The sequence below is a fragment of the Plectropomus leopardus genome, chromosome 12 (assembly GCF_008729295.1).
Source record: "Plectropomus leopardus isolate mb chromosome 12, YSFRI_Pleo_2.0, whole genome shotgun sequence".
Lineage (NCBI taxonomy): Eukaryota > Metazoa > Chordata > Actinopteri > Perciformes > Serranidae > Plectropomus > Plectropomus leopardus.
Genome location: NC_056474.1, coordinates 4,680,895 through 4,703,893, shown reverse-complemented (window position 1 = coordinate 4,703,893; position 22,999 = coordinate 4,680,895). Strand labels below are relative to the sequence as shown.

Genomic DNA, 22,999 nt, shown 5'->3' with positions numbered 1-22,999 from the left:
GAAAATTTGTCTGAATATGAAAAGTAACTAGTCACTAAAGCTGTCAAACAAATTTAGCAGAGTGAAAAGTACAATATTCCAATATTGGAGAGAAGGCAGAAAGCTGCATAAAATGGAAAAACTCGAGCACACTTACAAGAACCTCAAATCTAACTTTTTTGTATAAATTTGTATTTGCAACATTTAGAAGCATTGCTGAGAATGGGTACTTTTCTCTGAATTTCTACCCTAATGTCTTGTAAAACATTTAAAATCTTGGATTAAGTAAGAAAATGTACTTAATTACATTCCACCACTGAAAACTGTCAATGTTTTGAAAAGCAGCTAAATCTGGTTAAAACCACTTGCTATTCTGAATCGTGTGTACTTTCCCAAACGCTGTGGTCGCACTCTTGAGGACCGGTGGTCATCCCGACATATGAATCACATTTGATCTTTGCTGGCACCATCTGCTCTGAACCCACAGCTGCAGTGGCAAAATGAGGTCATGATTCAATATCATAAAAAAGAGACAAACAAGGTCTCATTGTGCGTGCGGTACATTAGTCTGTGCACACTGCTGTTGCATGCCAATTGGGAACAGAATCAGTGATAGGGCACCCTGCTGCCCTTTGAAAATGCACTGGCATCACAAAGAGCATTTGTGTTTGGCGGTGAGAGATTGGCATCGGAAAACGTTCCCTTTTCCCTTCGCTTGCAACGAGACGGTCAGTGAGCACTGGAACACCTGTGGACCAGAATGGTATAATAACAACTTTGTTTCCCCAGGAAATGATGCGTTTCCTGACTCAGGCAACACTAAGCTAAGATTAGAGCAGGAGACATGCGACTTGGGAGGACAAACATTTACTATTCCACTCATGCTATGCACTTTTTCACACATTTTTTAACACTCTGAAACTTGAGCAAATTGGCTTGATTTCTTTCAAAAACATGTGAAGAAGGCAATGAGCAACGAAAATAAAAAAGATCCAAAAATTAACAAGAAATTCATAAAACATACAAGAAAATTACCTGAAAAATTAGTTTTAAAAAAATAAATAAAAGATAAAAATAAAGTTAAAAGATAGGAAATGACCTAGAAAAAGTACTTAAAATTCTAATAATTCTGTAACATAATTTTAAATATCTATTTATGATGATTAGACATTTTTTCCTTAGTTTTTTCTTTTTTGCCCCTTGACATTTTCCTCTAGCTTTTTTTAAAAATAATTTTATAAAGCTACTTTTTTTTTGCAATTTGTGAAACACATATTACTGAGTTGCTCACAGCCTTTTTTTCTCATGTTTTTTACAGAACATGGGGAAAGGCCATGAGCAATAAAAGAAGAAATGAAAAATTAACAAGAAATTCATATTCATAAAATATCCAAGAAAATTACCTGAAAATTATTAGCTAAATAAAATAGAAGGAAACACCCTGGAAAAATGCTTAAAAATTATAATAATTATGTCACATAATTTTAAATATATAATTATGATTATATTTTTTCTGAGCTTTTCTCCTTTTATATTTTCCCCTAGGTTTTCAAAAGCTACAATTGTTTGTGCAATATGTGCAGCATTTTTTACCAAGTTGCTCATTGCCTTTTTACTCATGGCCCCTGAAGGCAGCACAAGAAAAGTCATGTCACTCCATCTTTCAAAAGTTTAAGGAAAATACAGCCGAAGAAGAAAATATATTTGAAAAGGTAAATTTGATATTTTTTTCAATGGGGACCATATTTCCACATGATTTTGTATAAAAGTGATTAATAGAAACAACAGTTTCTGAAACTGATCCAGTATTGAGCGAAAGCACCACAGCTGGCAGTCACAAAATTTCTCCAATTTTAGGACATTTTTTCGATAATAAAAAGCTCTACTTGATGCAGTTTTATGCACCTCATTACCTTAATTATACTAAAATTACAAAAACAATTCCCAGTGTGAATCACTTGATTTTTGTCCTGAATTAGAAAATGGTTGGGGGGCCACTCAGCACCCTATCAGGGTCCAGATTTGGCCCTTGGGCCATAAATTGAGTATCACTGATGTACACTGACGGTGCACAAATGCCTCGAATTGTTACATGGCAGCCTGTTTTGCGTCTCTCTCAATACTGGACAAATTTCAAAACTGTCATTCCTCTTATAGACACTAAAATGTTGAAAAAAGGGTTATCCTTTTAGATCAGACACCTTTCTGTGAGACAAAACAGTCCATGTCACCAAACTTTTCTTTATTTGGCACAAGACTGGGATTTAGCAGACCATAATTGCAAAAATACATTATTCATATACACCTCTAGTAAAAAACACTATTGAAAACATATCTAAAAATATACAGTGAAACATAACAGCAGAATAAAAACGATTTGCAGGGGTAGGAGGAGGGGTGTCGGGGGTATTTTACAAGGTAACTGAGGAATGCTAACACATAACAGTCATAGTTTCCTCTGCCCTCAGTCCTCTGGTATGGCCCAGACATTTGGTACCAATATGTGCCCGCACTTTTCAGAAGAGACAGTTCATGCACTTCACAGCCTTGCTGCCGTAATCCACGCACTCGGGTCCGATGCACTGGCAGCAGGCGTTGTGAAACCAGCGGTACTTGGATCCTCCCATTGACTCACAGTATAGTTTACACTGACGGATAGACACGCAGTCGTCAAAGTAGACCACCGTGCACATGTTTTCTGAAATAAAAAGGAAAAAAACCCCAATGTGAGTCACAAATCCAGTAAAACGTGGTTTTCAGAACAACAACAAGCAGCATTTTTAAGTAATTACCTTCAACCCTCAATGTTCCTGCGTTTACTTCGGGGGGGAAATTAATTTGCTGCAACTAAGTATGACCATATGTGTCGGTGAGCTTAATGAGTTAATTGCTCGGCTCTGTGGGAACGCTCTCAATATGAGCGCGTCTTTATAGCAAACAGTGCTGGCTTAGAGGTAGACAGCCAAAACACCCGCAACTGAAAATAAAACTGCGGGCAGCGGGACAACACTTTCAAATCCCTAAGCTAGAGGTCTTTTTGGCAGCCCCGCCCCCCTGAAACTACGAAAATCTGACCCAACCCCAACCGGTCTGAGTTCAAGACTTTGTAGTCGACTTCAGCTCTGGGCTGGGTCTGATTTTATTACCACGGGTCTCAGTGAGTGTGCAGAAATGTCAATGAAAAATCTGACGGGACCAGAGAACTGCGTACCAGCCAGATTCCCCAAAAAAAAAAACTGAGAACATAAATAAAAACAATTATCTGAAAATCCTCTTCAACATATATTTAGTGCACTAGAATAGACAAATAATATAGACTCTTAAAGGGCTCTGCATACATTCATTTGGATATTATCCAGTTTTTTAATATAATAATATATTGTTTTTTAATATAAACTCATACTGAACCAAAAAAGTTGGTACAGGAGCTTTTTTGTTGCGTTACATCATCATTGCTCTTATAAAAAACTCAGTAAGCGTTTATGAACTGAGGACATAATTGTTTAAGTGAATTTTCTATCTCAAGATTCGCATGCATGACCCCTAAAATCTTTAGGATTTGAAGACTGTCTGCGCTTAAGTTTTTTTTAAAAATTATTATTTAAATATTATTTCCTTCATTTTGAGAGAAAAAAATTCTCATTTTTATTGCCTATTTGTTTTTGTAATTGTCTTTTTATTGGTTTATATTGACGAAATGAACGCATACAAAATACATGAACATAAAGACCTTTTGATTTTTGGAAAAAAAACTAAAAATGGATTTTAGTTTTAATAGAATAAAATGAAGATCACAGTATGCAAACAAGAAAATAAATAAAAGTTAATTGCCTATTTTTTTTTATACTATTCTAATCAGAGAATACAATCCTACTTTCTACATCATCCGGTTTATTTCCTCAAACTTATTTCAAAACGCTTTTATTTAAATTGAAATGAGCATCAACATAAGAAGATGTATGTAGATTTCTCTCTGGCTCAATAAAAATATTTAATAAATAAATAAATAAATGAATAATAAAACATATAATTTATATTCTATAAATTCATCATACTGTAAATGTTTTTCTCTGTAGGATTATAATCTATGAAATAATCCTTAAATAAATGTCGCAAACGTAAATTTCTCTCTGAAATGTAGCAAAATAGAGGTATAAAGTAGTAGAAAATATAAATAATAAAATTATATTTACAGTAAGTACAATACTTTAGTAAATACATTCAGCTGCAGGTCATGGGTCTATTTTGGGGACATCCACAACATTTTTTTAAGATTATTGTGCTGAAACTGAATCTCAAACTTCCTTTTAAGGTGGGCTTTCAGTAAATGGATAAACATAAGTTTCCGTGTGCTAAAATAATCCGTCAGAGCTCAAGCGTTACCTTGAGTGTCGTAGCTGGCGTGGATGCTGTTTCCAGGTACGGAGACGTTCTGGTGCTGAGTATCCAGCGACTCCAGGAAGGACACCAGGTTCTCGTGATGGGAGAGCTCCTCGGCGACGGGGAAGGACACCACCATCATGTTGATGGGCGCGTCGCCCTCCGTGAGGGCGCGGAACAGCGAGGGGATCGGACGGTGCAGCTCCTCCACGGTGCTCTTCGACGTGGCCGGAGTGTCGCTGTAGTTCTTGGGGTTACACATCCCTGACAGGAAAAGATGAACAGACATTAACCCTTTAAAATCTGAGCAAATTGGGTTTTTTGTTGTTGTTTTTTTTCAACATTAGGAGGTAATAAGCAACTTGACAAAAATTACTTAAAATTTGAAAAAATAAAAAATAAATAACGACCTGAAAAATTAGCACAGAAAAGATTAAAAAAAACAAAAATAAATAAAAAGGAATGACTTGAAAAAAGTGCTGATATACAAACACTGCATATTTCCATGACATGATTTGAAAAATGTAAATATTATTATCACATTTTTTGAAAATTTCCCCCTTCTAATAATTTTAGCTCTCCTTTTAGAAAACAAAAAACACATTTTCAGGTTATTTTTTTGTCACCTTTTCCTAATTTCTTTCCATTTGCCAGGCACCTTATGCCAAGTTGCCTGTTGCCTTTATTTTTTTGAAGTTTCAGAGGTTTTAATGCTTGCAAAAGGCACAAGAAAACTGATGATGGTCCAGGCCTTACAGGGTTAAAGGGTCAGTTCCTGAAAACTACAAAACTGCTTGTCTCTATTCAGCCATGCGGAAAGTTTGTTTTGTTCGCACAGGTTTTGAGATTACATCATTTGCTCTGAATAATTCAGGCATCACTGTCAACAGTTTTCATTACTTTCTACTAAAGAAATATATTTAATAATATCCTTGTAAAAACTCAGTGTTTTTTTTAATGTAGTTTAAATACAGTGTGTAAAACACCAAAGTCCACTGATATTCCTGCATTACACTCAGGGCAAGACGTTATTTCCGGTCTGAAAAGTGAAGCCAGTGCTAACTGCTTTAAACCTGCATTATTTCTAATGGCCAGCAGGGGGCAACTCTTTTGTTTAAAGCAAAAATGATATAATGGTGAAGTAAAGAGTCCTAAAACGTGGAAGTTCGCTTTTGGAAAAATGGCTTTAAATAAGGTCTGTGGTTAACACAGGCTAAAGCTATTGAGACATTTTGTTCTGCAACATAAAATACGTCATCTTAAACCCAATTTTTGAACTTTTTACTTGTCTTAAAAAAGGTGTTTTCTAATAAGTGGCTAAATGGGACTACAGTGTTTGTCGGGGACATCAGACGTCATCACACTGGACACAGATACCCATTTGTTCGCCTTTACAGCTTTACAAAGTCGTGCTCGAACTTGTACATTTATCAGTTTATAATATTTTTTTCGATTGTTTTTACAGTGTTTGTAGTGGTGATGTTTAAGTCGTGCGATCACGATGTAGTTCGTTTTTAGCCTAACAATAGCTTTTTGCCTCTGGTGATTTCATTTATGCTTCTAAAAACACAAAAGTGGAGTTCATCTGTGAAGATTATCACGCTGAACAAAACGTGTAAGTATCATAAACTTTCATCTTTAAAGATCCCATGAGGTTTTTGGACGAGGGAACCAGTGCGATGCTAACCTCCTCTTTCAATTTCAATTAATCAATTTTTGACTCCGCCCTCTAGCGCCATCTACTGGCTGTATCAGCTATCCTACAGGAGGCATGGACGCATTAGGGCAGTGACGTTTACAACATCTGAAACCGATGAATCTATTTTTGTACATAAAGGGAGTATAAATGAGCCTTAAACCTAACTTCCAATATATATTTTTGAACTCCTCTTGTTTCATTAAATCCCCAAAATCACAGATACATTAACACAACACAGCTCAGAGATCACTTTAGTCTTGACTGGATTAGAGGCAGAAATGTCAAAGGTTGAATCTCAAAAGATGAGCAAATAAATCCAAACTATCTGCATGTCTTGACAGCACGAAATGTTTTTCTTTAGTTAATTAACTCTTTAAGCACATCGTCTCATCGCTAAATGGTTTCACATATGATATCAACTCACAGGAGCAGTTCTGCAAAACCACAGAGCTGTCAAGAGTATCTCGTCTCAATTAAGATCCTTTTAACACTTCATTTAATTCCCAAACACGGTAGTAATCGCCCGACAAAGTCCCCACATCCTCTGATAGGATCTTCCTAACCCTTCAAATGAGTCAAAGTGAATTAGGGCTAATGGGTAAATCATTTAATGGGGAACGGAGTTTGACAGAGGAATTGGATTACAAACCAACGCTAAAAGCAGAGCCAGAACAGCTGTTTTAGATAAAGCGTACACATGGGTCCTCCCTCCGTGTCCTCCCTCCTCCTCCTCCCTTCCTCTAAAATACAAACTGTCCTCTCCCCACCGCTCCTCCACTGGGCCGCTCTAACCACTCGCAGATACACACTTCAAAGTGCAGCATTTGGCACCGACAACATGTTTAGAGTGGAAACTTACTTAAAGTGGTCAAGGCTAGCGCTATAAGAAAAAATAACATATAAATGAGAAATATATTTGAGCTTTAAGCTACAGGCCGTCCTCAGTGTATTGTAAAATGCTGTATAGGAGGAAAACTAAACATCTGTGCAGCAGCAGCGGCGGCGGCGGCGGCGAGTTCAGCGCTCTGTGTCAGTTTCTTGTATTTGTGTTCCACATGAAAGCGTTTTAATAAAGCCTCCTTGTCAGCAACAACAGTAATATCTGTCCGTCAAAGCTGATCAGAGAGCCTACTGGTTTACAGGGGCGGAGCCGGCGGGGAAACCAAGGGTGGCTCAGCCCTCCTCCAGTGCCCCCCTCACTGAGTAATATAATAATAATAATAATAATAATAATAATAAAAGATGAACCAGGATAATGCAGAAAATGACAACAAAAACATGCAAAACACACAAAAAAAACACGTAAAACAAGAAAACAAAAGATGCAAAATAACCAGACATAAGTGACATGCAAAACTAAACATCAAGCAAGATGAGACGTTAAACATTTAAAAAGAGACACAAAACAAACACAAGGAGATGCACAGTGACATGCAAAGCAAGACACAAAACACAATGACATGCAAAATTAAACATTTAAAAATAAATGCAAAATGTACTCTGCTCTCCTCATATGAAATACACTTTAAATTCTTAAAACTAAGAAAACTCTGCCAAAATTAAAGAGAAAACCTGGATCGATGTCACTTTTCTGGTGCTGTCATTCAGACTCCTTTCACAAATATTTAAACCTTTGAACCACGAGCGAATCGGTTCAATTTCTTTCAAAAACATGGAGGAAAAAAAAAATGCACGAAATTAGTAGATTTGGAAAAAATTATTATTTTAAAAAGCTAGTTAAAGATGTTCAGAGAGCTATATTTATAATTATCATAAAATCTATGAAAAAATATTTTTTCAAAATTAAATAGTTTTTAACCGTTTTTTCTAGATCATTGTATTGTGTTTTTTTGTTTTTGTTTTTCTTTTTAACATTTCGATGCAAAATAATCTTTAAATCTAAAATCTTTCCTGGTGCCGTCCTTTCTGGTTTGAAGTGGTTAACCAGCCAAATGTTTTCTTATTTCACAAATCCGGTTGTTTAGATTTACACCCCCACCGCACCTCGCCGAGAGGCTGAAAGTCAAAGTTCATCTGAGCGGGTCGACCTCCTCGTCTCCTTCCTCTTCCGCCTCCTTCATCCTTTGATCTTCTGGAGGACCTCGACACTTCCTGTCCACATGTGGGAGGTGCTGCTCCGCAGTGACAGCGCTCCGTTAATTTCCCGCGCTCCGTTAATTTCCCGCGCTCCGGTAAACAGTGCTCCCTCTCGGCTCTGCTCTGCATTAACCTTCACGTTTTCGCTCCTCAGAGGCACCTCGGATATCTGGCTCTCCTCTCCTCACACTCATCTTGTATCAGAGCAGCGACACTCTGAACAAACTGGCTCCTTTTAAACCGGTGTGAGCGTCTCAGCTGTCAAACGCGTTACAGCCACGGCCTGGTTTTACTGGCAGAGAGCGCTCTGCAGCCGGGCGACGGAGAGATTAGCAAGACCGAGGTGTGACATGTATGGAGAGAGATTAGTGCCAGAATCATTTAAATATGCTGCAATCACAGTATGATCAATTATACGGCTCATTGTCTACAGCATTATCACTTATCTGTATTTAACTTATATTTATATTTATCATATTTTTTAAAAGAAAACTAAAAACTGCTTTGCACTTGCATACTCCTGCACATCTTTAAGATTTTCCTTGATTTTATGCATTTTATACACTATTATAATGCTTATTTTATTAATAATGTCAGTAGGTTTTATTTTATTTCCTATTGTATGTTATGCATTCTTACACTAAATGTTTTTCTTATTTTATCTGACTTTTACTATGTCATCAAGTGGATTTTATCCATTTAAAGATTTTGTTTTATTTTTACATGCAGGTTTTATTTTGTCTTTTTTAGGGTTTCATTCATTGACATTATTTTAATTATAATGAAATGTTCTGTTTGGCAAGTGTTTGTCATGTTCTGACAAATTCTAAAAGTTATCCTAAAATTTTATCATAATTAGCGTATGAATTGTTGATACGGCCAAAAAAAAAAATGTTCCATGAGGTCACATTGATCACCAAACTCTAATCAGTTCAATGAGTGGACGTTTGTGCCAAATTGAAAAAACCCTCGAGGCATTTTTAAAATATTGCATTCACAAGAATGAGAGCAGATGACATCAAAGTGACCTTGACCTTCAACCTATGAGCACCAAAATGTTATCAGTTCATCCTTGACTCAAAGTGGATGTTTGTGCCAAATTTGAGGAAATTCCCAAAAGATTTCTTTGAGATATTGCGTTCAAAAGTATGGGACGGAGGTCTAACCCGAACACAGAATGCCTCAGTCCAGCTATCACTGACGCGGAGGCGTAAAAAAGTTTAAGTCTTCGTCACCGGCTGATATTTGGGTGGGAGCTATGACGAATTAACTCTTGGCCTCAGTGGCAGCTGAAAACGAGCCGCAGCAGCACCAGATGATGAACATGTGGGATAAACTCAGGAAACTAAATCAGAAAATCAGTTATGTGCATTAAGTTGAAATCAAATTCAGTTTCACTCCTGAGATTTAAAGTTTAAATTACACCTCCTTTTTAAATGTCCAAAACAAACCTGACAAACATTGAATATGCAGTCTTTGCTGGCACTGATCTCTTCTTCAGATGTTCAGCTCAACAGTCGTCGCAGAGCGTGGGCGAAACGTCAGCAACGTCCAAAATGATACGCTGACTTAACTTTGCTGTCACCTTTGAAATATGTTGCTAATAAATGGAGACGCTGCACTCACCCACGCAGTCGCAGCACTCTTCCCAAAGGTTCCCCAGACACAGCATGCACTCTTTACAGCACGAACAGTTCCCGTCAGACGGACGACACTGGCACAGCTCCTGCAGGACACACACACATACACACACACACACACACACACATCAGAAACATGCATCAGCACAACAGCAACTTATAAAACACAGCCAGTGATCATTAACACGGATCCTCAACACTTCTGTTTCCAAAATATGGAAGATGATGCTGATACTTTTTTTTTCAAACAATGCAATTTTCTAACTGTTTGAAACCTGGAACATCACTTGTCTTCTGCTGCATTCAGACACATTTCACATGCATTTAAACCTTTAAAACCTGTGCAAATTGTTTAGATTTCTTTTGGTAAAAAATATCTAAAAAGGCAATGAGCAACTTTGCAAGAGATGTCCCACAAATAGCAAGAAATTAGAAAAAGGTGACAAGAAAATGACCTAAAAAATAGTTTTAAAGAGAGAAGTTATTAGATAATATTAATAATAATTTTATAAGTTGGAAAAAAATGTCAAGAAAACTGAGGTCATTATTATTAGAAATATTATCATTATTATTAATAACAATATTAATATTATTTTTTTCAATTTTATTTTACAAATTCCAAGATTACAATTTTATTTTATTATTTATTCATTTTGTTTTGTTTGTTTGTTGTGCTTGTTTCTTTAGCTTTATTGTTTGTTTTAACTTTTTAAATTTATTTTATTTAGTGTATTTACAAACTGCAAGAACTTAGGAAAAGTTGACAAGAAAATGACCTGAGAATAAATTTGAAAAGAGAATGAAATGAAGAATATGTGTGTGTATAACAGATCCAGGTCTGATCGGTGCAGCAGCATCAGTGTTAGAAATCATCCCGCAGACACAACACGGCGTTTACACTCTCTGCACAAACAGCAGACGAACCATTAAAACATCAACACAAAGAGAAACAGCAGGTTCGCTTCATGCACAGTAATTATTACAGCACGAGGCATGCGTGAAAAATAATAAACCTCGGCTGTATTTCCATTCATGAGCGGAGCAGGTTCTGACAAGTTCACACTATTCAAATTGTTTTCTTGAATTTTCTCAGACTGCAGCTGAGGCTCTGATGTTACTGTGTACTCTAGGTACAAATTTAGGTAGTTGTACTTTTTACTTTCACTCCACAACATTTCAGAGGTAAATATCGTCCTTTTCAATCAACCACATTGATCTGACAGCTACTGTTACTTCGCAGATCAAGATTTTATTTTTTTTTAATAAAATACACATTTTTATAGAGATGAAACTAGCAAACAGTTAATACAGTTAAAAAATGAAGCAACTAAAACAAGAATAAAAACATAATTTCCACAAACAGCTGCTTTACAGCACACTTTGTTATTAAACAGAATAAAGACTGTAGTCTATTATACGGAAATAATTCTTTGAATTCTGAATGATGTGAGAGATGCTCAGTGGTGTCTGAATCCAAAAAAAGTTAGAATTTAAAGCTGCAAAATTATGCAAATGTTTCGCATCATTGGACCCAAACAGGAAGCGCGCTAAAGACTTCAGCGAGCCGAGCAGCTAACTTCCGTTTACAGCGCTTCACTAACCCGAATGTGGATAAAATTATTTAATCCTGTGGAAACTTTCAAACTTTCAAAATGTTCTGGGACCAAACGGATCATCAAATAAATAATAATAATAAATAATAAATCATCTTTGGTGAAAGTGCTTTTGGCATTTTTGCTCCGTTATTTTGGCGTCAGCTGCAGAGTCGACTTAAACTGGACTCTTTTATCAGCACGGGAGATTTTAGAAACAGGATTGGGGACATTTTGGACGCTGTATGCACTGCGTGTTTGTTGCCTGTTGGTATGTGTGAATTTTTATGTTGTTTTCTTTAACTTCTGCTGTTGTGTTTCCGGTTTACTTGCTCTTTTATGTGCTAATTCTTTGTGCTGCTGTACTATTCCTGGTTAAATACACAAAATAAAACATCATGCTTTGTTATGAAAAGAGAAGATAAATTGTAGAAAAGTCTGTTATTATGAAATAATCCTGTAAATTCTCAATTTTTCACATATAAATCGGGTTCACTGGGTTCGTTTTTGTTAACGCGACTCATACACGAAGGCTGACAACGCAGCAGAAAAAGGCTCTAGCAGCGAGCTTCTCGAGTTGCTTTTTATAGAAGGAAGGTAATATTATTACAAGAGCTTCTGCAAACATCCCCAAAACATGCAACCTCTGCTGATCCCATAACTCTCCTAAAAACACTCAAATAGCTTCATTCCTCGACTCCGGCTCGTCTCGGGGGACGTGCAGACAGCCAGGGAAACCAAACTCAAACGTGTAGGTGGGGTTGAAAAGTGGGTGAGTTCCTCTCTCCCCCCTCGGCTTTCTCCTGATACAGAACAGGGAGCACATTCCTCCAAGTCAAGGTCACCGCGATGAGGGAGGTGGAGAAACGGGGGGAGGGAGGGAGAAGAAAACACCTGGAGAACAGAACATGGCTGCACACTTTCCCCCTCCTTCCCTCCCTTGTGTTTTTTTCTCCGTTAAGCCTCCGTCATGTTCCCTCTCTTCCCTTTTTCTATTTTTCCTCCTCCTTTAAATCGTCGCAGAAGCCTTTTCCTGCACAAAAACAGTCTCGGCGATGATAAAAGACTCTCCAATGACTCACCAAGTGAGGGATTGCAAAACCACACACAGTTCGCTTAATCACCAGCCTCTCCGTCCCCAAACCTCTGATCAGGATCTGATCCCAGGAGTAATTATGACTCTCAGAGGTGGAATTAGAAGAAGAAGAAGAAGAAGAAGAAGAAGAAGAAGAAAACTAAACAGCTGCCCCAGGAGGGGAACATGCATCTCACATTACACCAGTCAGAAAACGCTTTTTAAATCATTTCATGGAAATAAAAGAGCCTTCAACAGACATGGAGCGAAGTTAGGGGTTTTTTAGTCTTTATGCTATAAAGACTGGAAACAGGAACAAAAGTCTGGATCTGTGTTTCAAACTATTTAGTGTTTAAGTTCTCAGCTGTTAATTTCATCCACTACAATTTACTCCCGTATACCACAATGCAATGCAGTCGTGTATTTCCAGAGGAAGAAAATTCTAGCACAGTGTCCGAAATCTTGTGATTCCCGATATAGTTTACTGTTTAATACACACCACACAGAGAACAGTGAGTGAGTGAGAGAACGGTTCTGAACACATCTTGGATGTCTACAAAATCCCTCTAAATAAATACTTCAACATGTTCGAACATACTCGCAACAGTTTACACGCAACAGTTTTTGCATGAAATGTTCAGCTTTTGTTGCAGTTTGGCCAGCGTTTTGGGGGCCTGAAAATGCAAATTTGTGAAACCAGGTTCCAGAGTGTAATCTTTTGGAGACCCAACCCCCTCTGTCGCCGTAAACCGGCGATGTGCAGATACCGTGGGAACCGTGACGTCAGGGTCGTACATCGCACACACGCGCCAACTACAGGCCTGGCATACTTACTAAAGCGGGTTTTTGGGGTTTTTTGGGGGGATCCGTCTACACAAGGATCATTTTCACAATGTTATGTTTTAAACGTAAAGGGCTGTTCTCGTCTAAACGTGGACTCAATCATGTTTCTGCAAAGATTAACCTATAAAATGAGAAGAGTAATAAGTCTACATCTCAGTCAGTGATACTCAACTTACGGCCTGCGGGCCAAATCTGGCCCCTGACAGGCTGCGAGGCGATAAAAAATAAAAATATTTCTGTCAAAATTTAGAACACAAAACTTTGTCTAAATGCCTTTCAACATCAATACAGCAATTTCCCTGCAACTGTCTGTGTAAAGTTCAGTTCATTTTAATAAAAATGAATGAATAAAAATAGCTCCCCGAGGTTTTACAAAGTAAAAGTTCCTCCCATACTCACTCATTTCTTGTATTGCAGTCGTCCCTGGTGTTGCTTGAGTGTAATACACACACTTTTTAATTAATTTTACCCTTGACTTTTCAAATAAATCTTAAATTTCCCTCGGGATCAATAAAGTACCTATCTATCTATCTATCATAAAAAGCCAATACAGATAATCGTCAAAACGCCAAATATCGGCCTCGATAATCGGCCAGGCTGATGATCTGACAGCCCTTATTTTGTAATAACTCTGTCCGACACTTATCGAGCAAAAAGATGGCAAATATTCTCTAATTTAAGCTTTTCAAATGTGAAATTGTTTCTGTTTTTCTCTGTCTTGAAATTAAATCTCTTTGTGTTTTGGGCTGTTGGTGGTAACAGAAACAATTAAAAGACATCATCTTGAAAGCTGTGATGGGTATTTTTTTCACTACTTTCTGACATTTTCCAGAATAAACAATCGTAAAAAAAATTAAGATTAATCGTAGTTGTAACCCTACAAACAACAGCTTCCTGGATGAGGTTATCCGGAGGACTCTGAGCGCTCCTGTCAGGCGTCCCCTCGCTCTCACACGGAAACTGCTGTAATCAGTGAAAACTCAGCTGCAGCGAGACAAAGAGACTCTGGAGAGAAAGTGAACATGTGCCGCCTCGTCCTGCCGAGCGACCGCTGCTGTGCGTTCACTTTGAAATCTGCTGCCCCACCCTGCTCCACAGCCCGGCCCGGACAGAGCGTCCGCACCAAAAACTGTACGCCTCCCTCAGCCAACCTCCCCCAACAGACGCACACCTCCTCCTGACCTCCGCCTCCCCTCCCTCCTCTCATGTTCCCCCACCCTCGGGGGGTTTTGGGGAATTCAGACAAATGACTTGAGATGGCAGCAGAGCGTAAAAGCGAGCGTCGGCCGGCAGATCCCACTAATCACGAGCAACATGGAGCTTCCACAGAGCGGCAGGAAAAGTTTCTCCTTCACGGCACACGCACCATCGCTCTCGCCTCTGACAGCTAGCGAGTCGGTGTCAGCGGGGTCGCGGAAGCTACAGAGCTGCAATGATTCATCAGGCGAAATAAGCCACCTGAAGTAAAGAAGGAGCAGCGAACACAAACGCTCGGCCGAGCGCAGGAAGTTTGAAATGTACAGAAGCTGAAACCAGAAGGAGCGTTTGAGTGTTTTTATGGGATCAGCAGAGGTTGCATGTTTTGAGGATGTTTGCAGAAGCTCTTGTAATAATATTACCTTCCTTCTATAAAAAGCAAAATGACTTTGTGCCAAAAATGTAATCTTAGCTGTAAAAAAAAGATCAACAAGGGACTCTTTTTCCTGTGAAAACTGATTGTTTTTTTTAAAGTCGACAGGGAAATTCTGTCTTTTTCCCCCAATCTTTTACTTAAAATGTTAAATTTGCAGGCAGGTTGCAAAATGTGAATCAGACAACTAAAATTGTGAAACAGTGGCATCTGAAGCACTGTAACATCTGCTTAATTTTCTGAGAGAATTTGCAGTTTTTTTCTTTTTCTCGTCATAAAATGAAAATATCCGTCTGTGTTATCTGGCTGCTGATCTCGTCCTCCGCTCGGAGGGTGAGGACCTCCTGAATCTCAATATTTTCCCAGTTTGCTGACATTTACAACTGCTGTTTTGTTTCTTTGAGTTAGCTGCAAACTGCTGCGAGCCGCTTTTTAAATTTCACATGGTGGTTCACGCACATAACAGCGTCAAAACGTCACTCATCCGCCCACGATCCCGTCTCACCGGCTGTCCCTTTTACACAGAGCTTTAGTCGGCGCTGTTATAAAACTGTGTTTAAATGCTTTTTACAAATGTTAAATCAAAACTTTCTACATCATATAAAAATAGCTCCCTGAGGTTTTACACAGTAAAAGCTCCTCCCATGCTGACGCATTTGTTTTGCATGTTTTGCACACTGCCTTCCCTGGTGCTGGTTGAGTGCAATAAACACTTTTTCAGTAATTAATTTTATCGGCGATCATAAAAGTAAAACACAACATAAAATTTAGTATAGGTTTACTTTGTCAAAATGGGACAGTGACAAGAAGACAAGAGGACAAGGAGGCAAAGTGGGACCCGGACTGCGTGCCAACTGATGTTTGGCAATTTAATCAATTGCACGTTTGCTAAGGAATCTCAAGCACTAAACTAAAGCTGGCCCTGCGCTGTGAGCTGATTTCTTAGTAAAGTGAAGCACCACAATAGAGACCCATCAGCAAATCCCAAAAAATCCCAAAAATACAGACTACCTCAGCGACCTGCAAAAGAAAACCCTGCAGTTTACTCTCACACAGCGGCGGAGGTCAAACAGGTGAAATGGCCACTGAGGTTAAACACAGTACTTAAAAAGATGTTAATGAGAGAGGCGGGGCCGCTAAACACACGGCAGGTCACACACACACACACACACACACACACACACACACACACACACATACACACACACACACACACACACACACACACACACACACACACACACACACACACACACACACACACCAGGACAGAGGACAAGCTGCCTCACTCGACAGGTGTTTGAAAGACACTCTTCTTCATGTTTTCCCCTCAAAATAACAAAAATCCATGAGACTGTGTGTTATGTCGGGGGCGACACCTCTCCGGCCCTCACTGGGCTTCAGACGTGAAGGAAAAAGTGACACAAGGAAAGTGATGCTGGAAAGTCAACAAAAGTCTCACATAAATAAAAGCGCTACCGAGCAGTTTCACCCTGCTCTCAAACGGTTCGCAGAGCGACCAGTTTGACAAAACACCTTCAGTTTTCTCTGTTTGTACTCGCTTGTGGTAACAGTTACTTTCTCACAAAGCTGGCTTATTGATATTAAAAACTAAAACGGAAAAATGAATGAAGAGAAGAACCAAATTTGGGAAGAAACTGTAACCAAAAAAGTCAAGTCAAGTCAGATTTATAGTGTTTCTGTTGGGTTCTCTCAGTTGCGGGAGTGTGCAATTGATTTTATTTTAAGGTAACTTTAACTCAGACTTTGAGGAAAATCTTAACTTGAGGTGTTTTGTTCAACAGTTTAGGGATTCCTTAAGTATAAGACCTAGAAAACGAGAAAATCTTAAATACTTAATAATATTTTAAGGATACATAAAGGAGATGACTTGAGGACGTGCATCTGATTGTAATTTAAGGTAACTTTAACTCAGACTTTCAGGAAAATCTTAACTTGAGGTGTTTAGTGCAAGCGGCCGCAGGTGTGCATGAATCTGCACAGTTTGCTGCTCGTCCGCCGCTCGCTCTGGGAAAACTTCTCTTCCAGATTTAATTCGTCTTATCGCAGGAATGTATCTGCATTCTTCACAACAGATTCCATCTTTGTTCTCCGCTCCAGATCTCCATCTCGGACAGATATTAACCTGACTTTGGTTACGGCTGGAGATTTGTTTTTATGTGAAGCGTTTGCACAAAACTGGCAGAGCTCCTCGACAACAGCAGAGACATGTTTCCTTGTGTAGTTTTTAGTCTGTCCTGCCAGTTTAATGCTGATTTAAATGGTATTAAATTAAAGTTCGGACTGCTCTAAAGTTGAACTCGACTCTGGCTGCAGACGACTTATAATTTGCATTCTTGTCAAAGAGAAACAAAAATCTGTGTTTACACGAAAACAGCTGTAACACCGTCGGATGAAAAGCTTGAACTTGGCTGCACTCACGGAGACATTTCCCACTTTGATCTAAAAACCTCATGACTTCAGCACTCAGCAGATCAAATTATCTGTCTGCAGCCACAAAGTAACCGAAGGCAAGGAGAGCTCTCTGTGAAGATTTTTGAACACTGTACGGGATTTTTGAAGATACAGGGTTCATACGCATCTTTACCAAAAACATTCCCATGACTTTTGAAGGATTTTGAGGCAAATTTTAAAGACCGCACATGTATTTTGTATTTATTTTACGGCTGTTTTTTTAAGACAACATGCCTTCCAAACCCACTGGTTCACTGGCTTGGAGGGAGAGTTTTTTCTTTAAAATTTTGGCCTTTTTAAAAATCATTTATTTATTTTTTATTTGCAATTTTCAAAGAAAACTTGTTATTTTGTTTTTACTTATTTATCTATTTAGATTTTTGGAAATTTTTGAAGAAACCATTTTGACTATTTTCTATTCTTTGAGAAAAAATCAGCAGAATGACCATTTATCACAGCCAGAAAGTGTAATTTAAAAAAAAAATATCATTGTATTTTCAAATTTCCGGGTAGTTCTTGAACACATCACGTGTTATTACACAGGTTTGTGAAGCAGAATCACATGACTTTTCCAAAAGCTAAATACCATTTACCTTTAACAATATTTAGTTTTCCAAAACTTTTCCAGGCCTGGAAATCCCTATTTGCAAATTCTATGACTTTTCTAGGTTTTTCATGACTGTATGAACCCTGTTTAATAAAAACACTAAACACGACCGTTTAAACTTGAATATCCCTTCCCTAACTCAAATATAAAAACATCACTCCCTCATCTCTGCTTCAAAAATGATCTGAAGTGCCTCCACGTTTTGCACCACCCTCTCCGTCTCATAAATAACTAACAGTTCCTAAAATTAGGTGAAGTTGGGGTTGATTGATAGTGAGACAGACAGGCGTTATTATACAGGAGTTATTCCCAACCCAACATGAAACATCCACCACTACAGCGTGAAAGCTCGGCGTGCGTTACCTGGATGAGACACTTGCTGACGTCGCTCGCGCAGAGGGCTTTGTTGCAGCCGGAGGTCAGAGACAGTCCTGATAGGAGGAAGAGGAGAGCGGCGGCGGCGGGGAGGATCAGCTGACCAGGCCTCATCCTGACGGCTCACCAGCACGGCACTGGAAACACCTACATCAACACACAGGACGCAGGACGGGACCTCAGAGACCAGAGCAAATAAACAGTCCATCACTGACATTCCTCAGGAGGAGCGAACGTGAGGAGCTGCAGGCGGTGCATCACGGATAACACGGCGAAAAAAGTGGTGCATTATGGAAATATTACAACCCCATCTCCAAATAAACTGGGACAAAGGGTGGAGGATATGGCTCTAAAATAATATCATGATATTTGGGGGTATTTTTGCAATAACAATATCCTTGATGATATAACAAAATACTGACTAGGGGTCGACCGATACAGGTTTTTCAGAGCAGATACCGATATTTTTGAAAAACTGTTGCAAACAGTGTAAGAACTAGGGGTCGATTATTGGCCTGGCTGATTATCGGGGCTGAAATTTGATATTTTGTTGATTATTTGTATCTCTGTTTTATTTTAAAGATTGCCGATAAAATGAATTAAGGTCAAATTATGGGAATTACCCATAAGCAACACCAGGGAAGGCGGTCTGCAATGCAGGCAAAGAGTGTCAGCATGGGAGGAAATTTTAATTATTAAACCTGAGGGAGCTATTTTTATTTATTTATTTTTTATTTAAATTTTCAATTGACTTTATAAAAAAAGTTGCAGGGAACTTGCTGTGTATGATGATGAAAGTTTTAGTTTTGATTAAACATTTGTTAAAGGCATTTAAATGAAGTTTTGTGTTGGAGTTTGTTATATCCCAAACTGTAAATATTGACAGAAATATTTTTATTCTTATTGTTGATGCATATCAGCTCTAAATATCTGTTATCGGTCTCATTAATTACTAATAATCAGTATCTGCTCTGAAAAACCAATATCAGTCGACCCCCATTAAGAACATTTCTCAAAGCACAATTGCAAAGAATTGAGGGATTACATCTACATTTTAATCAAAAGATTTGGAGAACGCACAAAAATCTCTAAACATAGACGGCAGAGCTGTAAACCAACACTGAATGCCCGTGACCTCTGACCTCTCTGACTGCACTGCACTGAAATTCAACATGACTGCATCAAGTATATTACCACATTGGGTTCAGGAACGCTTTGGAAAACCAGCGTCAGTAAATCTCCTTTACTTGCATCTACAAACCAATCAAGCAAAGTGAAAGCCAAAAATCAACAACATCCATAAACGGCTCCGACTTCTCTGAGCCCGAGCTCATCTGAGACGGACTGACGTAAACTGGAAAAGCGCGCTTTAGTCCGGCGAGTCCGCATTTCAAACTGTTGCTGGCTATCATGGATAATTCAGATTGTTATCAGTGCAAAGTTCAAATCACCTGTGATGGTTTGGAGGTGTGTTAGTGCCCATGGCATCATGGGTAACTTGCACATCTGTAAAGACACCGTCAATGCTGAACGCTACATACAGGTTTTGGAGCAACATATGCTGCCATCCAGACATTTTTTTCCAAGGACGTCCCTGCTAAGTCCAGCGAGACAATGAGACACATTCTGCTCGTGTTACAACAGCGTGGCTTTGTATTAAAGTCCAGACCTGACTCCCTCTGATAATATGTGGCACACTAACAGAGACCCCGCTCCGCTGAGGAACAAAAATCAAATATCAAGCAAGAACAGGTACGAATTTCACTCTCAGAGCTTCAACAGTTAGTGTCCTCAGTTTCCAAACGCTCAGAGTTTTGTTTTGAAAGGAGAGACGATGTCACAGAGTGGTAAACATGTTCCCGTCCCAACTTTTTTGGAACATGTTGCAGCCATCAAATTCAGAAAAAAATCAAGTTTATCAGTATTAAATCTAAATTGAAATTGGTTAAAGAACATGTTACGGGGTTCGAACTGAGTTTGGTAAAAGAGCCTTTAAGTGTGCAGCTCAACAATACAAAATTTGGGGATTTACCTGAATTCTCTTTATCTGTATGCATCAAACTGCACAGGATGTTTTGTTCCCATACTGGAATATCTGAAATCTAATTTTTCATGTCATAGAGGCTGCAGCAAAAACAAGATGGAAATGTATTTAACCCTTTGAGACCTGAGCAATTTGATTTCTTTTGAAAACATAAGAAAAGGAAAGAAATTAGTAAAAAATGACCTGAAACTTAGTTTAAGAAAAAGAAGAAAAATAAAAATTAAAAACAGGCCAAGGGAATAATATCCCTGAAGATACATTGAGAATAATTATGATTAAGTACTTTTAAAAAGTATACTTGGCTATTTTTTAATTTGTTTTCAATTTTCGGTACTTTTGAGGTCTTTTTTTTAACTTCTCTCTTTTTTATTGCTTTTTTTGGGTTTCCGGTTTTTTCACTTTTTTTATTGATTACTTAATGATATTTGGGTCATGTCTTGTTCTGTTGCTCACTGCCTTCTACTTGTGTTTTTAAAGGAAAACAAACCAATTTGCTCAAATTTCAAAGGGTTAAAACGTTATAATGAAGATCTCAACTTTGTCATGCAGACTTTGACATGTAAACATCACATTTCTAAAAGACCTGCGTCACATTTCATTCAAAGCCAGAACTCACTCACGTTACTGCAGTGGGATAACACACACACACACACACACACACACACACACACATCTGGCAACATCAGTTTCCTTCACCTATTTTTCCAAACGGTGCTCAGTCTGTGTAACCCTCCGCTTTCACACTTCACCACTCTGCTGCACATTGTTCCGCTTCACATGAGTGAAAACATGCGAGCAACATGAGCTCCCTCAGTCATGAACGCGTTTCTTCACCTCTTTCTTTTTTTTTTTGGACTCATCGCAAAAACCAAAACTTTGTCTCACTCGCGCGCAGCCGCAAAAGACACGATAACTCAAAACAGCGAAACAGCAAAGAAAGACTGAGGTTTAAACTCACCACAACGCTGTTAACGAGTCCGAGACGTTTCTTTTGGAGAGTGAGAGCGGCTGTTTTCTGTGTGAAATCCTCCAGGATGGTGCTCTGCCGCCGCTCAACTGTCCACTGTGTCCAGAGGGCGTCAGTCTCTCCGCTGCAGAAAGCGACAGGCAGTCGGGCGCCTTAAAGGCACACACTCCATTTTCTACCCAAAACGTCTGTGGAGGAAAGCACCGGGCCTCAGGTCACACAGACACACGCACACACACACACACACACACACACACACACCGGAGTGTCTTCAGCAAAAATGATCCACCTCACTGCACCGCGACCACCACCATCAGACATTTAAATCCGCGCCACGCTTTGTGCGTAAAACTTGTGCGTAAAATCCTTTCTGTTTATCTCCTTTTAGCTCCAAACTCGATGCTCGCCTGCTCAGGTGAGCTCTGTTTTCGCCTCTTTTTGCACAAATCTTTTCTTCTCCTTTAGCCACCCCCACTCCATTAACCAGCCCTTTTGTCTGCGGTCTTATCAGCGGCCCGGCGAGTGGCTCATTAGGTGAGAAAAAAGGCGATTCGGAAGCTGTGAAGCTGCGCAGACTTCCCGCTGAGAAAGAAACTCTGCCCCTCTCTCTCTGATGGGCCTTTTCAGTCCACACATGTTTACACGTGTTTTCCCGAAAGATCATCAAACACCACAACAGGCCTCACACACTTCAGCCTGCAGGGGAGGAGGGGGGGTCAGCGAGGAGCACACACACCTTCAACCAGGGCACACACTCATTTCAAGACGCATTTCTACAAAGTCAGTGTAAAACAAGGGCAAAAAAGTCGAAATATTCAAACACGAGAGATTTTTCTTATGATTAAACACAAAGAAAGTTAAGTTGAGTCTTAATTACACAGGCGAGTTAACTGGCAACATGAGCTCACTTTCAAAAATATAAACTTTACCCCGGAAACTAATTATTACCCGCAAACAATACTTCCTCTTAATTAACCCTTTGAACCCTGAGTAAGCACCTGGCTTGCCTGCCTTGGGGATGAGCAACTTAAAACAAAATGTCGCCAAAATTAGCAATAAAGTAGTAAGATGTTACAAGAAAATTACCTGAAAATAAGCACAAAAAAGGGAAGTAAAAAAACAAAACAAAAGGTGACAAGAAGAGAGTGCAAAAAAAAGAAATTTCTTTTTCTATAATATTTTTCAAATTATATATATAATAATAATAATAACAATAACAATGATATAATAATAATAACAATAACAATATAATAATAATAATAATAAAATAATAATAACTGTAATATAGTTTTCTGGATTTTTTTTCCCTTTACCCACAAATATTTTTTCAAGTAATTTTCTTGTCACATCTCTTTATTCATTTACTTTTGCATTTATTTTTACATTTATTTATTTTTGCATTTTCCAGAAAGTTCTTGCCAAGTTGCTCATTGCCTTTTTCCCATGTTTGCAAAATAAAGCAAATCAATTTACTCAGCACAAAAAGACTGATGTCGATCCAGGTTCCAAAGGGTTAACACGTGAAATAGCGAGGGAGCTCTCAGTTTGATCACTGCAGGATGTGCACTGTTGTGTGCAGCGACATCTACTGGCTGA

General features: G+C 38.7%; 1 protein-coding gene across 1 annotated transcript; it reads right to left on the bottom strand.

The window, feature by feature from the left end:
- Positions 1-2,200: 2,200 nt before the first annotated feature.
- On the bottom strand, positions 2,201-22,341 carry twsg1a (twisted gastrulation BMP signaling modulator 1a). The gene is made up of 5 exons (XM_042497992.1): positions 21,395-22,341; positions 18,381-18,539; positions 9,782-9,881; positions 4,363-4,623; positions 2,201-2,677 (listed from the first exon to the last, which is right to left on the bottom strand). The coding sequence occupies exons 2-5, from the start codon at positions 18,504-18,506 to the stop codon at positions 2,496-2,498; spliced, it is 669 nt and encodes a 222-aa protein (XP_042353926.1). The 5' UTR covers positions 18,507-18,539; positions 21,395-22,341; the 3' UTR covers positions 2,201-2,495.
- Positions 22,342-22,999: the final 658 nt, after the last annotated feature.